General features: G+C 35.4%; 1 protein-coding gene across 4 annotated transcripts in view; it reads right to left on the bottom strand.

Annotated features, from left to right (window-relative positions):
* CDC27 (cell division cycle 27) overlaps positions 1–18,604 on the bottom strand; it is a 73,130-nt gene that overhangs the window by 7,489 nt on the left and 47,037 nt on the right. For all 4 annotated transcript variants that reach the window (XM_044247690.1, XM_044247692.1, XM_044247688.1 and 1 more), the window contains exons 13-16: positions 17,788–17,940; positions 15,805–16,013; positions 13,541–13,658; positions 4,294–4,422 (exon numbers count right to left, since the gene is read on the bottom strand). In XM_044247690.1, the coding sequence (XP_044103625.1) occupies positions 4,294–4,422; positions 13,541–13,658; positions 15,805–16,013; positions 17,788–17,940 (609 nt within the window). The remainder of the gene's footprint in view (positions 1–4,293; positions 4,423–13,540; positions 13,659–15,804; positions 16,014–17,787; positions 17,941–18,604) is intronic.

Raw genomic sequence — 18,604 nt, 5'->3', positions numbered from 1 at the left:
ATCAATACATATATGCCCCATATATATGGCTGACTCTTGGGGAGGGAGTGATTGAGGTAAAAGGGGAGAAGGGACCTTCTATTTTTTCCTTGGTAGCTTTCTTTATTTTTTGAAATTTCTAACATAAATATATTTTATTTCTCTTTAATGTCCACAGAGGTTATATACTTTTCTTCTCTATGCCTCTTTGTAGTAAAAACAAAATCCAATATAATTTAGGATTAAAAAAAAGAGGCAAGTATCAAATATCTCTCCACAGGAGTGTTAAAGTGAAAAAAGCAAATTATAGAATAGTATGTGAAAAATTACCACAGTTATGACAGCTTAAAACAACACACATTTTTTAAATCTTGCAGTCTGTGCATTAGAAGTCTAATATGAGTCTCACTGGGCTAAAATCAAGGTGCCTTCCTTTCTGGAGGGTATCTGTTTCCCTGCCTTTCTTGGCATCTAGAGGCTACCCACAGTTTTAGGCTTGTAGCCTCCTTCCTCCAACTTCAAAGGCAACAAAGGCTGGTTGAGTCTTTCTCATGCTGGTTCTGACTACAGCTGGGAAAGATACTTCACTTTTAAGATTCATGTGATTAGACTAGGACCGCCTCAATAAGGCAGGATACTCTCCCCAACTCAAGGTCCGTATCCTTAATCTCATCTGTAAAGTTTCTTCTGCTGTGCAAGGTAACACATTCACAGGTGCTCAGGATTAGAGCATGGACATCCTTAAGTGATCACTACCCTGCCTCCCACAAGAGGGTAAGTCCAATTTGTTAGGTACAATTAAAAATACATAAATAAGGAAAAAGATCTAAAGAAGTATGTTCTGAGTTACCAATGCTCCTCCCTGAAAGGTCCCCTTATGAGGCACATTCAACTTTGTATTTTTTTATACCTTCATATTATTTGAATTTTTGGGTAATAAGCCTGTTACTTTCATAAAAAGCCCCCAAAAAGATATAAGGAATAAAGCAGTGATCAAAGACAGTGGGCTAGTAAAGGTAGCAGAGGATCATATGGGCATTTGGGTAAATTAGGGGATTTATTCATTGATTGGTATAAGACTTTAGTATTATCTCTCCAAGAAGGGTATAAAAGATAAGGAACCAATCTTATTTCACAGTTCTAAGAGAGTTTAATACATTCTTACCTGACCCTCTCTTAACACAAGGCCAAATGTAATTTCTTGGCTTTTGTAAATTTTTTATGTAAAAAATATTACATAAATTTTTTATTTTTTACTTTTATCTAAAATAAAAGATTAACAAAAAATATTTTTGTGGGAAGTAGTATGAAAGTACCTGGGTGGTAGGTTCCATGGACTCATTATCACAATATAGTGATGTCTGAAGTTTTCTCTAATAAAAAGGAATAAAAAATATGGGACAACTGGGTTGCTCAGTAGGTTACGCCTCTGCCTTTGGCTCAGGTCATGATCTCAGGGTCCTGGGATGGAGCCCTGCATCAGGCTCTCTGCTCAGCAGGGAGGTGCTTCCCCGCCCCCAGCCCCTGCCTGCTGCTCTGTCTACTTGTGATCTCTCTCTCTCTGTCAAATAAATAAATAAATAAAATCTTAAAAAAAAAAAAAAAAGAAGAGCAAAGGCACACACACACACGTGCATGTGCACTTTCTTAGTGTATTTGTTTTAAAGTGCTGCTTTTCACACAAGTCTGTAAGAGGCTCTGGAGCATCCTTAACACTTCATTGTCTTCCTAACTGCTGGCAACCTAACAGAAAAACTCAAAATACTGCTGGGCTGAATGGGTCTTAGAATCACACCTGCTTGTCTAGGAATGGAAGACTTATTACACATGATAATTCTACAAGGTAGACTGTTTTCTAGTCCTTCCATACTATAAAGTATTGTAAAATATACATGGAATAAAGAATCAAGATAAAAGATCTGTGGTCACAGATATCATTTACTTACAATCACTGTTAACACCTATCAAACATTACTGACAGGGACTGATGAAGCCTGTACCACAATGAAGAAGCCTGAGACTGATTTTAATATTGCAAAAAAGCAATTTTCACGCTGGTTGGGTCTCCAGACTTCTTTATACTCTTAAAGCTTATGGAGGAACCCAAAGAGTTTTTGTTAATGTGTATTATAGCTATCAATACTTACTATATCAGAAATTAAAATGTGAAAAGTTTTAAAAACATTTATCCATTAATTTAAAAGTAACAACACCAAAGCATTACATATTAACATAGATAATATTTTTTTAATGAAAAATAACTTTTCAGAACAGTAAGTCAGTAAGAATAGTGGCACTGCTTAACATTTTTTCAAATTTCTGGTTAAAACGGCTGGACTCGCTTATCTGCTTCTGCATTCAATCTGTTCGCCATGTGCTTTTGGAAAATTCCACTGTCCATTGGTGAGAGAACAAGAGTGAAAAAGGCAAATAACATCTAAATATTACTCTGGAAATAGTTTTGACCTTGTAGACTCCTTAAAAGGACTTTTGGGGACCCCCAGAAGTTCACAGGCCATACTGAGAATCACTGTTTTAAAGAAATATTAATCGGGACAACAAACCCCAGTCCTTCACTGCTCACCACACAGTTCAGAATGGATAGGGTTTCTATAACTGCATGTTGTAATTGTTATAAATATTTCATGCATCTATCATACCTGCCACCCTGATAATCTAATTACAAAGACTCACTGAGAAACAGTATCTAACATAGTATCAGAGTTCTCATTTTTGCCTGAAAGACTTAAGACTTACCTGATGTCAATGCAGCTCAAGGCTTTTGCCACAGAGAGGCTGCCACCATTTGCTTTTCATTTTTCAAGCCAAGACACTTCACAAGTAATCAGTAACTTTTCCCCATACTCCTTTTTATTTTAGTAGCGTTATATTGGGTATACCTGTGCATCAAGGTAGGCCTTATCACTCAGTCAAACCCTAAGCTGGTAGTCAAAAATGACTGTGACCATTATAACTTCAACAATGGGTCAGATCAGAATTTGGGCTTCTTGAACCAAGCACAGGGTTGATTTATATGGCATACCTGGGTAGAGGTGTTGGTATTAAAATGGCTCTGAGAGTAATAAATTGATTAAAATCCTTCAACTGAAGAGACTGACCACAAATGTAAAGAGGTACAATGAAGCAGAAACATGAAAATAAATGGTGAATTACAATTATAGTACCTCGAAGAGCAAGTTAAAAGTTCAAAAGTGTTTCTTAGATTTAAAAGTAGCTTTTACAGAAGAACAAAAACAGTAGGACTAGACACCTACTTTTAATAAAGAAAAACAGAGATAAGGAAATCACTGAATTAATGACAAAGAATAAATTAGATGGTTGATTTTATGTATCTTTGTTAGTCTGGAAATATTAAGAGTTTATCATTGGTTTTGTATTTTTCAATTTCAGCAAATGTCAATGTGTCCTGGAAGAACTGATTTCTAAGGAGTCTACTGAAATGGATTATTTGGCCCAACATTTTCTGTGCACTTAAATTTTGGGAGTTTTTTGTTTGTTTGTTTTTTGTTCGGTAAGTTTTTACTCTTTTTAGGAAGAGCCTAAATTTATTAAACAACTAACCTGAACTTTAAATCAAAACTTTGGATTCACGGTTTATGATTGAGTAAATGATGACAAAAACCCCATGTCACTTTGTGTCTCTTTTTTCTTTCTCAATTCTCCTTATCTTCTTTGTGTGTTTTTTTTTTTTTCCATGCTATAGCTTCACAATTTGGAAAACAGTGTGAGAAGTAAAGAGATAAACACATCATGCTAGACCAAGTATCTCTACCATATCTCACTATTACTTTTCCTTTATGTACTCAACATGCATTATTTTTGTCATTATTTGATTAATGTCTGTTGCCCCTCTAAAAGGGTACCATCTAGTGAGTTCTTCAAACGCAGGAAATGTGATTGCTTTGCTTGCCACTATACTCCTAGTCACTGACATGTAACAGGTACTCAGTAAACATCCGCTAAATAATGCACACACATTCATTTGCCACCTGCTCAGATATTTGGGTCCTAAGAGAATGGTTTAGGTCTTCCCTTTAAGATAACTCCCTGATGGAAAAACTGTCTTTCTATATATGGAATTCTTACGAGGGATAACACATATTCCTAAATATCCATACAATCCATCCTACCTATCAGTATTTCATAAAGAAAATCACAAAAGAAAATGAAGCTTCTGAAAATGGCAAAAATAAACTATTAGAGATGAAAAGTATAAATAACTTTTGGTCTATTAAAAGAAGGGACAAAACTTAAGCAATAAAATGCAGAAAACCATTGAGATACATATCTTACCTTATATTTTTCATTTGCAAATAAAACTGAGGCTCTGTGAAATTTGCATAGAGGGTTCTTGGGATCAATGACAATGGCTTTGTTTAGGGTATCCAAAGCCTTCTCAGATTTTTTCAGTGCATGCTGAACCTATAAGAAATAAAGATCATATTAATGTTTCCTTTTGACATTTATGAAGAAAAGGAAGAACCATATACTGTGACTCAAATCAACATGAAGATAATAAGACTACTGAGACATCTGGCTGGATCAATTAGTAGAGCGTACAACTCTTGATCTCGGGGTCATGAGTTTGAGTAACACTTGGACATACAGATTACTTAAAAAAAAAAGATACTAAATCTACTAAAGTTGTATGGTGTGAGAGGTTTTCTAAGAGTTAAGAGGACTTAATAGTTGATTACCAGACTATTAACAGATTATCTCTAAAATCTTTTCTAATTCTAATTCAACTGCTTAACTTTCCAGGTGAGAATACGGACATCATGTTAAATAACTTGCTCTGGGATCAGAACCTCGGTCCTCTGGCACTTAATCCACCATTATGTATCCCAAACAATAATCCACAGTGATTATTTTATCTTTAGGGCAGATATTTAGTAACTTTAAGTCTAAAAGACAAGAAAAACCTTGATTTTTCCCTCACAAGAAAATCTTACTATTTAGTTAGAGAATATTTACATTTCAATATGTTTATTAAATATTAGGCTTTTCAAAACTATGTTCAAATAAACACTAGAGGATTTGGCTCTAAACCCTTACCACCAGCACTGCTTCACTCAGAACAGTTACATCTCTACTTATTTTAGGAATTTATTTTAAAAATAATTCTTCTGCTTTACAAATTTGAAAATCATTGATCTGGAATACGGGGAAGTAAACATTTTAAATAGCATTAAAAAATCCCACACAATCCCAAGCATCACTATTCATTCATTTGCATATACTCATGCTATGTGATGCTCTTCCTTGGACAAACCGTATGTTAAAAAGAAAGTGTAAGTGCATGGATGTAGCCGTGGAACCTGAACAAATACCATTCACTGTAACAAGAATGTGAGAGTAGGTACTCCCAAAGTCTGGTTGCTAATTTCATCTACACGATGATCTTTGTAGAAGGTTATTGCTACATGTGGCCAAATATTCTGCGCACCAAACTGAAATCCTAAACATTAGTTCTCTAACAGAGAAAAGCATATTCTATTACTTGAAAACATCTTCAAACAAACCACACAGAGTTTTTAAACTGTCTATTCCACAATAACTTTAAAAGAAAGCCTACTTTAAAGATGTCCAACTTCACTAAAGGGTATCAAATGGTACTTAAGTTTGATTTGCTTAAGTGATGAGAAAAATTCTTTGTTGATATATTTTGCATAGTATCTAACTATGAAAAAAGTTACCATGACAATTAGAAAATGTTATGAAGAACTATAATTCTTCTCCCAAAATGAACAGTGAAATTCCCAACTCACATAATTTCCTCACATTGTATGCCCAGTCCCACAAGCTCGCTGAGAGAAAGTGAAGGGTAGGGGAGGGAGAGAGGGAAGACATGGGTAAGAGGCAAGAACAAGAACTACTGGTACCGTGTTTACAGAGAAACTAATAAATGAGATTTCAAAAAGCAAACATACTTCTTCTCTGATTGAGGTACAACTTATTATCAAACACTTAAAAAAATAAAAATAAAAAAAAATGGTGATCCAAACACTGACTCAAGTGACTCAACCCAATTAGAAAAATGATCTTACACCATGCATGGATTTGAATAATTTTTAGTATCCTATCCTAGAAATATTCTATACATCTTAAGATTTAAAAAATTAAGTTTCTGTTCTGATTTTTAAAAAACAGCTTTTTATGACAATATTCATAATATTGACAGGTACATATTAGGGCTAGTTATCATCTCCTTTTGACTTTTTTTTTTTTTAACTTTTCCTTTCTTAAAAAAAAAAGTAAGAGCCAAACTCCTTTAAAGCTTTGAACTGTGTATACAGAAAATGAGAGTGCACTCTCTCTCACTTTCAAATAAATAAAATCTTTAAAAAAAAATGGGCATTGGTGCCTGGGTGGCTTGGTAAGTTAAGCACGTGCCTTCAGCTCAGATCATGACCTCAGGGTCCTGGGATCAAGCCCCATGTTCTTAGGCTCCCTGTTCAGTGGGGAGTATCCTCCCTCCCCCACTGTCCCTCTCTACCACTCATGTGTGCACGTGCTCTCTCTCTCAAATAAATAAAATCTAAAAAAAAAAGAGAGAGAGAACAAAAGAAAATGAGATTGCAGTGAACATAATGTTTAGTCCAACAATTAGGATGCAGTTGCTCATTTCCATTCCACCAGATACTGCACCTTTCCATTAAGTGTTACCTGATGAGACGATACTTCATATTTTTTACCATGTGCTACTCCTACTCTACCTACAGCACCAAAATAACTGGTAATGGAGTTTTTTTAATGACTGAGTTGCAACTCCTTATCTGTTAATTTATGTAAAATCTGTGTTGAGTTAAATTGGTAATCTTCTTTGCCTTCATCATTTTTCTAGTTATTCCACTCAGTCAGTCTTTATGATTAGTGGTTCTAAGATCAAACAGATCATATAGACAGACAGCACAAGTATTTGGGGAAACAGTGTCTGTTATATTATAAATTATTAGAAAAAATTTATTTCATTATCTTTCAGATTTCATAAAGTGTAGTATATATAACACCTACTAAATGATTTAAAATACTGAAATTTTCCTTCAAGTGTAAAATATAGACCGAGCCTGTAAATTACTGTGACTAGACTTCACTGTCATCCTACTACATTCTTGCGTACATATGTATATAGCTATGTGTGTGATTATGTGATCTATGTGATACAGATTATGGAACTGGGCAGGTTTGAGTACATATCCTGTGCTTTTTTCAGAAATAGGTGCAATGTTTACACAGCAGCATTACTTGTCAGGCTTTTATTGCTTGCTGTTGTTTGCTGTGTAAAAGAAATGTGTCAAACAAGTTTAAAGTTTAGTGTGTTCTGAAGAAGGGTGTGAACAACAGTGTTCATGGGCTTTTAGAATGCTTTCCATTTTCAGTTCTTGTAACTCGGTTGGTTAGAACTTAAAAGCAATTCAAATAATATGAACATTATCTCCTACTAGAAGTAATGTTTTCAAGTTTTCATGGCACATTATGACTGTAAATGTTTCCCCACCTCAACAGTAAAGTCTATGGGAGACTCATGAAGATTCATGAAATGTCCATAGTGACTGTTAGTCATGTTGAGTAAGTCTAGTATGAACAAAGTATTTTACTGCACAGAGTAAAAAAATAGTATGTTGCCTAACAAAGCTACTGCTGTTTTATTACAACATTACCTTTTGTTTTTATAAAATATACCAAGATTTGAATTGATCTTTTATTTTACATGGAAAAAATCCAGTTTCTTCAAAAAGCAAAATGGTGATCCACATCACCTTTTAGAATTTTAATTAGTTTTGGGACAATGTCCAAGACAACAAAGGAGTAGGAGATCTTAGTTTTGTCTGGTCCCAGGAAATCAGATGCATAGCTATCAAATCATTTTAAACACAACTCAACTGAAGATCTAAGAAAAGAACTGCTACAATTCTACAAATAGAAGAGCGACCACTTTCTGCAAGAATGAAAGACAGAAAAACTTACCTCAAGAAAGAACAAGAGGCAGTACTGACTGCCAGGGACCTAACCAGTATGGATATAAGAAAGATGCTAGAGCTAGAACTCAGAATAACAATTACAAAGCTACTAGCTAGACTTTAAAAAAGCATAGAATACACTAGAGAATCCCTTTCTGGAGAAATAAAAGAACTAAAATCTAATGAAGTCGAAATAAAAAAGGCTATTAATGAGATGCAATAAAAAACAGAGGCTCTAACTGCTAGGATAAAGGATGAAGAGGATGCAGAAGAGAGAATTAATGGATAATAAAGAAGCTGAGTAAAAGAGATAAACAACCACTGGTTCATGAGGGGAAAATCAACAGATAAGTGATACCATAAAGCAAAACAATATTAGAATAACTGGGATCCCAGACAAAGAAAGAGAGAGGGAGGGCAGATGGTATACTGAAGCAAATTATAGCTGAGAACTTCCCTAATCTGGGGAAGGAAGCAGCCATTCACGTCCAGGAGGCCAGAGAACCCCCTCAAAATCAATAAAAATAGGTCAACAACTCGACATGTAATAGTGAACCTTGCAAATCTAAGACAAAAGAGAAAATTCTGAAAGGAGCTCAGGAAAAGAGGTCCATAACCTACACGGGTAGAAACATGAGCCTGGCAGCAGACTTATCCACAGAGACCTGGCAGGTCAGAAAGGACTGCCATGATATATTCAGGGTGCTAAATGAGGAGATATGCAGCCAAGAATACTTTATCCAGCTAGGATGTCTTTCAAAATAGAAGGAGTGATAAAATGCTTCCAGGACAAATGGAAGCTAAAAGAATTTGTGACCACCAAACCAGCCCTACAAGAAATATCAAAAGGGATCTGAAGTAACATAGGCCAGAAAGGAATAGAGACAATCTACAGAAACAGTGACTTCACAGGTAATAACAATGGCACTAAGTTCATATCTTTCAATAGTTACTCAAAATGTAAATAGGCTAAATAACCCAATCAAAAGACACAGGGTATCAGATTGGATAAAAAAGCAAGACCTATCCATACACTATTTGCAAGAGACTCATTTTAGACCCACAGATACTTCTAGATTGAAAGTGAGGGGGCAGAAAATAATTTATCATGCTAATGGACATCAAAAGAAAGCTGGGGTAGTAATCCTCATGTCAGACAAGTTAGATTTTAAACCAAAGACTGTAGTAAGAGATGAGGAAGGACACTATATAATAATTAAAGGGTCAATCCAAAAGAAGATCTAACAATTGTAAATATTTATGCCCCTAACATGGGAGGAGACAATTACATAAACCAATAAATAACAAAATTAAAGAAACACACTGATAACAATACAATAATAGTAGGACTTTAACACCCTACTCACTGAACCAGACAGATTATCGAAGCAGAAGATCAGTAAGGAAACAAGACCTTTGAACGACACACTGGACCAGATGGACTTCACGGATATATTCAGAACATTCCATCCTAAACTAAAAGAATACAGTCTTCTTGAATACACATGGAACATTCTCCAGAACAGATCACGTACTGGGTCACAAATCAGGTCTCAACCAGAACTGAAAGACTGGGATCGTTCCCTGCATATTATCAGACCACAATGCTCTGAAAGTTGAACTCAACCACAAGTGGAAATTTGGAAGGAACTCAAATATTTGGAGGTTAGAGAGCATTCTACTAAGGAATGAATGTGTCAACCAGGAAATTAAAGAAGAATTAAAAATATTCATGGAAACAAATGGAAATGAAAACACAACTGTCCAAAACTTTTGCAATGCAGTCAAGGCAGTCCTAAGAGGTAAGTATATAGTAATACAAGGCTTTCTCAAGAAACAAGAAAGTTCTCACATATACAACCTAACCTTACACCTAAAGGAGGTGGAGAAGAACAGCAAATAAAGTCAAAACCCAGTAGGAGAACAGAAATAATAAAGATTAGAGCAGAAATCAATGAAATAGAAAACAAAGAACAGTAGAACAGATCAATAAACTAGAAAATGGTTCTTCAAAAGCATTAATGAAATTGATAAACCCCTGGCCAGACTTATCAAAAAGAGAAAGGACCCAAATAAATAAAATCATGAATGAAAGAGGAGAGATCATAACACCAAAAAAAAATACAGACAATTATAAGAATATATTATGAGCAACTATATGCCAGCGAATTAGGCAATCTGGAAGAAGTAGATGTATACCTAGAGATGTATAAACTGCCAAAGTTGAAACAGGCAAAAATAGAAAACCTGAACAGACCCGTAACGAGCAAGGAAATTGAAGTAATAATGAAAAATCTCCCAACAAACAAGAGTCCAGGGCTTGACAGCTTCCCAGGGGAATTCTACCAAACATTTAAAGATTTAATGCTTATTCTTCTGCAGCTGTTTGAAAAAAAGAAATGGACCGAATAATGTACGGAGCTACTGAATCACTGTGCTGTACACCTGAAACTAATGTAATAGTGTTACACTGTGTGTCAACTATACTTCAATTAAAAAAAAAAAGAAAAAAAAAAAAAGAAAGAAATGGAAGGAAAACTTCCAAACACTTCCTGTGAGACCAGCATTACCTCGATCCCCAAGTCAAAGACTCCACTAAAGAATTACAGACCAATATCCCTGATGAACATGGACGAAAAAATTCTCACCTAGATACTAGTGAAAGGTTTCCAACAGTACATTAAAAGGATTATTCACCATGACCACGTGGGATTTATTCCTGGGCTGCAAGGGTGGTTCAACATCCACAAATCAATCAATGTGATTATACTACATAAATAAAAGAACAAGAACCATATAATCCTCCCAATAGAATCAGAAAAGCCATCTGACAAAGTACAGCATCCTTTCTTGATTAAAACTCTTCACAGTGTAGGGATAGAGAAAACATACCTCAAAATATCATAAAAGCCATCTATGAAAAGCCCATCAATGGGGAAAAATTGAGAGCTTTCCCCCTAAGGTCAAGAACATGACAGGGATGTCCACTCTCACCACTGTTGTTCAACATAGTACTAGAAGTCCTAGTCTCAGTAATCAGAAGAAATAAAAGAAATCAAAGGTATCAAAGTAAACAGAAATAATAAGAAATCAAAAAGAAATAAAAGGCATCCAAATCAGCAAAGAAGAAGTCAAACTCTCACTCTTTGAAGATGACATGTGGAAAATCCAAAAGATTCCATCCACCCCCAAATCGTTAGAACTCATTCAGGGATTCAGCACAGTGGCAGGATATAAAATCAATGCAGAGAAATCAGCTGCATTTCTATATACTAACAATGAGGTAGAAGAAAGAGAAATTAAGGAGTCAATCCCATTTATAACTGCACCCAAAACCATAAGATACATAGGAATAAACCTAACCAAGGAGGCATAGGATCTGTACTCAGAAAACTACAGAACACTCATGAAAGAAATTGAGGAAGACACAAAGAAATGGAAAAATGTTCCATGCTTATGGATTAGAAGAACAAATATTGTTAGAGTGTCTATGCTACCTAGAGCAATCTTTACATTTAATGCAATCCCTATCAAAATACCACCAACTTTTTTCACGGAGCTAGAACAAAGAATGCTAAAAGTTGTATGGAACCAAAAAAGACCTCAAATAGCTAAAGGAATATTGAAAAGAAAACCAAAGCTGGTAGCATCACAATTCTGGACATCAAGCTCTGCTACAAAGTTGTAAACATCAAGACGGTATGGTACTGGCACAAAAACAGACACATAAAAAAAAAAACAACAACAACAACAAAAAACAGACACATAGATCAATGGAACAGAATAGAGAACCCAGAAATGGACCCTCAACTCTATGGTTAACTGATCTTTGACAAAGCAAGAAAGAATATCCAATGGAAATAAGATGGTCTCTTCAACAAATGGTGTTGGGAAAACTAGACAGCTACATGGAGAACAATGAAACTGGACCATTTCCTTATATCATATAAAAATAGGCTCAAAATGGATGAAAGACCTACATGTGAGGACAGGAATCCATCAAAATCCTAGAGGAGAACATAGGCGGCAACCTCTTAGACCTTGGCCCCAGTAACTTCTTGGTAGACACATCTCAAAAGTCAAGGGAAACAAAGGCAAAAATCAACTACTGGGAGTTCATCAAGATAAAAAGCTTTGGCACAGCAAAGGAAACAGTCAACAAAACCAAAAGACAACAGACAGAATGGGAGAAGATATGTGCAAATGACAAATCAGATAAAGGGCTAGTATCCAAAATATATAAAGAACTTATCAAACTCAATATCCAAAGAACAAATAATCCAATTAAGAAATGGGCAGAAGACATAAATAGACATTTTGGCAAAGACGACATCCAAATGGCCAACAGACACATGAAAAAATGCTCAACATCACTTGGCATTGGGGAAATACAAATCAAAACCACAATGAGATACCACCTCACACTGGTTAGAATGACTAAAATTAATCAAGTCAGGAAACAACAGATGTTGTAGGCAAGGATGTGGAGAAAGGGGAAACCCCTTACACTGCTGATGGGAATGCAAGTTGGTGCCGCCACTCTGGAAGGCAGTATGGAGGTGCCTCAAAAAGTTGAAAACAGATTACCCTATGACTCAGCAACTGCAGTAGTACCTCAAGGATAAAAATGCAGTGGCCTGAAGGGGCACCTGCACCCCAGTGTTTATACCAGCAATGTCCACAAGCTGAACTATGGAAAGCGCCCAGATGTCCATAGACAGATCAATGGAATATACTACACTCAGCCACCAAAAAAGTCTTGCCATTTGCAATGACATGGATGGAACTTGAGTATTATGCTAAGTGAAATAAACTAATCAGAGAAAGATAATTATCATATGATCTCACTGATGTGTGTAATTTAAGAAACAAAACAGAGTATCATAGGGGAAGGGAGGGAAAAAATAAAATAAGATGAAATCACAGAGGGAGACAAACCAAAGAGACTCTTAACCATAGGGAACAAACTGAGTGTAGCTGGAGGGGAAGGGTTTCAGGGGATGGTGTAACTGGGTGATGTACATTAAGGAGGGAATATGATACAATGAGCACTAGGTATCATGAGACTGATGAATCACTGAACTCTACCTCTGAAGCTAATAATACACTATATGCTAATTAACTGAATTTAAATAAAAAATAAAATAAAAAGAGAATTTTAATTAGTTTTTGACATACCTATATCACTCAGCAGCTAAAACATAGGGAAGCATTTGTCTTGAAATAATAATTACTAAATGTAGGAGCTAAATATTAACATGAAAAAAGTGCTTTCGAAATATGAAGTATCTCATCTGAGTCTTAAAACAGGCCTATTGGATAAGATGGCATTAACTGTCATTTATAAAATGAAAGCTCAGAGAAATGGACTTGCCCAAGGAATGAGGGTACTCCAGTGATTTCTCTTTATGCCAAGAAAAAACGTGATAATTTTGGCTATAAAATAATCCATGGTATTTTTCTTAGAATATAAACAAATTAACAAACAAAAAGCCCTAATTTTCACCACAGCAATTAAGTCAGTAACAAACACATTTTGAAAGGGAGATTCACTGAAAAATATTTAGAAAACTACTTACTACTCCAATGTGGCAAAGTAAAACTGAACTTTGAGGGTTGATATCAAGTGCTTTCTGGAAATGCATTTCTGCAAGGCTGAATTTTTCTTGCTTGTAATAAATCATTCCTAAACCATACCTGAAAGTATAAAATAAAGTATAATTTTAGGGATATGAACTTTTGGCTGGTAATTTAGTTCAACTAATAAAAGCGTATGTTATGGAATCTGACATTTTAATAAACTAAAGAGAAATACTAGTGGCCTCAGAGAAGGCAAAAATTATTAGTCATGATAAAAAATATCATCAAAGCATTTTATTTTTTAAAAACTTTTTTCATCAAAGCATTTTAGACAAATCACTTTTATAAGTGAAAACAATAAATCAAATCAATCAAATAGAACTTTGACAATGGGGAAAAAAGAAACTACATCCTTAAATCTATCTTTACAATCTAGATTTAACAGCTCATTTTTACTGAGTGGCTAATTATGTGTGTGCCAATAACTTTGCTAAACTCTTAGCAATTATCTCATTTAATCCTAGAAGGAAACAAGGAGATACGTATTGTTATCTCTCACATTTCAAACAAGGGAAATGAATTTAGAGAAGTTAAATAACATGCCCAAAGTTATACAACTAATAAGGGTTCTAAACCCTAAACTCTTAACAATGCTATTTCCATATTACTGGTGTAAATGCATATATATCATTATAATTACATATGCATGATGTCATGTTCTGCTTCCCTTGTCTTCACTATATCAAAACATACTCCCTATGGACTTAAAAATTATAAATTTTAAAGGCTATGTAATAGCATATTAACTGAATATACAGGTATTTCTTCTGAATTTTCAAAACATCAAATGAACATAATGTGACTGATTTATATTAAGGAGACCTCTCTTGGCTATAACTAGGTAATGACAAGGGGGAACAAACACCAAATGAATGAGTAAGAAGAAAGCACAATATATCTTCTTATATTTGGGGTGAAGAAAAGGTATTAAAAAGTTCTGTGCTAATAATGGCGATGGTGGAACAACAAAAGACTATTTATACCGGAGCTGGAATAATAAAATAAATTAACTTAGTGTTTAATTAGGTACTTAAAGTTACCTAAATATCTCAACATTTAATAAATTCTTCCTGTAAAAGCCTGCCAATCTGAATCTTTTCGTTTTTCCTAATTGAAGTAATTATTTTTACAACAATTTTTGATATGGCAAGGTTTTTTTAAGAATGCAACTATTATACTATAGGACATACCCAAACATTTAAAAAACACAAGTCCCTATTGAGAACTGAGTTCTTAAAATATTACGGAGTACTTTATGTGAAGAGAAGGCAGCAGTATCAGTAAGCTTGACTGTTTACTATGTCAGCAGAAGCTAGCACTTACTTGTCAGGCCATCTTTTAGATAATTTAACTACTTAGAAATGAGATATAATTCATTAAAAAATGTATATACACAGGTCAAAAAATATGTTTTAATAATATAGTGATTCAGATTTAGTGACAGAATAAAAATTCAACTGCTATAATGATTACCTCAAAAGATTAAAAAAACAACAACCCACCATATCCAACATAAAAACTGTGGCAGAGTTATGATGTCAGAATTACACTTCTTGATAGGTAAAACTATTCAGTCAAGAAAAATACAATAAAAAATCAGCAGTGGATACAATGTTGAGGCAGAAGTAAGAATAAACTTTTTAATGCCTTCTTCATTTGTGAACTATGTAAGAGCCAGGTAACTTCCTCAATAGAGACATTACTTAATAAACTGGAGCACTGAGCTCTAAATAAAGCTAATGAACTAGACCAGTATTTAATAAGCCAGAACACTGTAAAGAGCAGCAACTAGTGGACAGTTCTCAATGTTTATCTTCTACCAGCCCATAGGTGATTATACTTGTCCCCACCACTTTCCAAATCATGTTCTATCTGAATCACTGTTTCAGTGTTCTAAGAAAAAGAAATGAACCAAATAACAAAATCAATTATTTCAAAAGTTTGGTAGGAGAAAAGGATCTAGTATTTGATCATTAGTTAAGAGTTTGTTAAAGGTATACATTTCACATATATACATACATAAATAAAACATATGTACATACATACATAAAAAAAAACTGGGGTTGCAACTTATCAACCAGTACATACTATTCTGAAGTACTGGTAACCAGATTCATGACAATAAAGAGATGTCTAACAAGAAAACTTCCTGAGTACCAGTCCCATCAGTAAGACATTGTCTTTGCACTTCATTAGCACTTACCATGCATTATAATGTCGCGGATTGACTCTGATAGCATTTCGAAAACAAGCTAATGCTTTGTCTAATTCTTCAGTTAATACAAACTCATGCCCTAATAGAGTATAGGCATAAGCATAATTTGGATCAACCTGGATAGCTCTCTGGAAGAATTTAATTGCAATATCATGTTCACGTTGCAAACTGAAACAGTTTCCGGCAGCACACCAGGCCTTAAAAAAAGATGGAAACAAAAACCAAATATATAATTAAAATTTTGTTTCAATTTTTCTAACAAAACCAAATTTATGACTAAAATCAAGACTGAGACCTCAATGAGAACAGAAAAACAAAAACTGAAGTTATCTTTTTTAAAAAAATTCATTTGAGAGAGAGAGAAAGGGAGCGTGAGCACATGAGAACATGAGGAAGGGGCAGAAGAAGAGGGAGAGGGAATCTGGAGCAGACTTAGCACTGAGCCTGGAGCCTGGAGGGGGAGCCCTGAGGTCAGGACCTGAGCTGAAACCAAGAGTTAGCTGTTCAACTGAGTACGCCACTCAGGCACCCCCCTAAAGTTTTAATGGATACAGTTGATCCTCATTGTTCATGATTTCATACTGGTGAATTTGTCTACTCATAAAAATTTACAGGATTTGTAAAACTGAACTCTACACTTGGGAGTGCCTTAGTGATCACCCAACATATGAGTTGTCCACTAGGCACACTCTCAGTTGAGGTCAAGAAAGGTGATTCTATACCTAACTTCATCTCTCATATAGAGCTGACCAGAGTATAGAGTGTAGGGGCAGGGCAGGGCAGGGCAAGAAGCTCTGGCTCTGTGGCCAGCAGGACAGAGACTGAACCCTAAACCTGGCACCTGTCATAGGGTGGCCTCAGGCAAATCACCTTAATACTTCTGAACTTTGTGTTCTCTTTTATATAAAATAAAGATAATAAAATCTACCAGAATGTGTTGCTTTTTAGGATTTAAGATTATAATCTGTGAGAGGTGTGTGTGTGTGTCTATTTCTCCCAGGAGCAATGATCCAGTCTTTGTTAATTCAGTGTTTACAGAAACTACTGATCATAACTACTAAGGATAGTGAGAATTAACTATTTTTAATTTAATTCTAAGATTAGATATGTTATAAAAGTACCACTAACTATTCTTGAGATGCAATGAAATAAAATTCTTATAGGACTGGAGCATGTAAATGAATTTTGTCTATGTCTTACAATGACAATAAAAAAACACTACTTTATTTTAATTCAAAATTAGCACTTTTTCCAATTTACATTTATTTCTGGCTAATGAACACTAATGCTGCTGACAACAGCAATTTTTTTTTTTTAAGATTTCTTTATTTCAGTGAGAGAGAGACAGTGCATGCATGCATGCACACGCCGTGGGTAGAGGCAGGAGAGGGAGAGAAACCCAGGCAGATTCTGCATTGAGTGCAGAGCCTGACGCAGGGCTGATCTCATGACCTAGGGATCAAACCTGAGCGGAAACCAAGAGGTGGATGCTGAACCGACCACACCACCCAGATGCCCCAACAGCAGTTTGTTTGTTTGTTTGTTTGTTTAAGATTTTATTTATTTATTTGACAGAGAGATCACAAGTAGGCAGAGAGGCAGGCAGAGAGAGAGGAGGAAGCAGGTTCCCTGCTGAGCAGAGAGCCCGATGCGGGACTCGATCCCAGGACCCTGAGATCATGACCTGAGCCGAAGGCAGCAGCTTAACCCACTGAGCCACCCAGGCGCCCCCAACAGCAGTTTTAATATAGCCAAATCTTGATTAATCTTGAATTTATTTTAATATATGCTTATGAATCTGCACCACATGTTCTAGGAGTTTCTCTTCTCTGAATCCCTCTCTGCCTGTACAGAAGGGTGCAAAAGTAAGTGTGGATGATGCTAAATGGGGTTTGAATTATTTGCTTCATTCCCACTTGGCCGGGGTGATCGGAAGACAACTGCGTAAGGGAAGTGTTTCAGTTATCATACCTCTGGTGAATTTTTATCCATGTCGGTTAAGTCTTTTGAAAGAACTGAAAGAGCAACATCCTTTTGAAGATGCCAAAGTGTTGTAGAGTAAATCTCCATGCCTTCAACTCTGTAATTCTCAATCCTTCTAACCTCTGAGAATATTCTTTCAGCCTAAAATAAAAAAACTAGTTAATGGGAAAACAAGTTGACACAATTTACATATATACAGGGAGAGCACTGGGCACTATTCTCATAGGAACTAAATGTTGCTTTGCTTTACAGTGTTTATGTGAATTAGTAACAACACAGGGTCGCAATGAACAATGTTCCACAATAGGTCAAATATTGATGTAATCATACTCACACTTAACCTAGGTATACACAACTCATGATAAATACGTTAACTGTGAAAAGAAAACCTACGTTTCCACCAAAATGACAGAGGAGAAATCTATACAAAGTTATAACTCATAAAGGATAAGTCAATTATTTTATTCTAAAAAACACATTTTCAAGTTTTAATAATGACTTTACAGAATAACAATAGCAGGAAAAGTGAGAGAAGAATGATTTCTGTAACATAAAACTACTTATGCCCTGACTTTTATTAAGAGGTTGAGTTAAAAACCTTAGGGGAAGTCAGGTTCAGTTGGCCACCAATGCTGTGGCATGGTGAGCACTGAGCAGACCCACCTATGTCATACCGCAGGGGGACTGACTACAGCACTGAGCAGACCCACCAATGTCATACCGCAGTGGGACTGACTGCAGCTCCAGGCTAGTGATTCCCTTTTCCTCTGCAGCACTAAACTGGCTTTAGGGTCCCTCCTCAGCT

The sequence above is a fragment of the Neovison vison genome, chromosome 5, assembly GCF_020171115.1.
Source record: "Neovison vison isolate M4711 chromosome 5, ASM_NN_V1, whole genome shotgun sequence".
NCBI classification, from domain to species: Eukaryota; Metazoa; Chordata; class Mammalia; order Carnivora; family Mustelidae; genus Neogale; species Neogale vison.
This window is presented reverse-complemented; position numbering and strand designations above follow the sequence as displayed.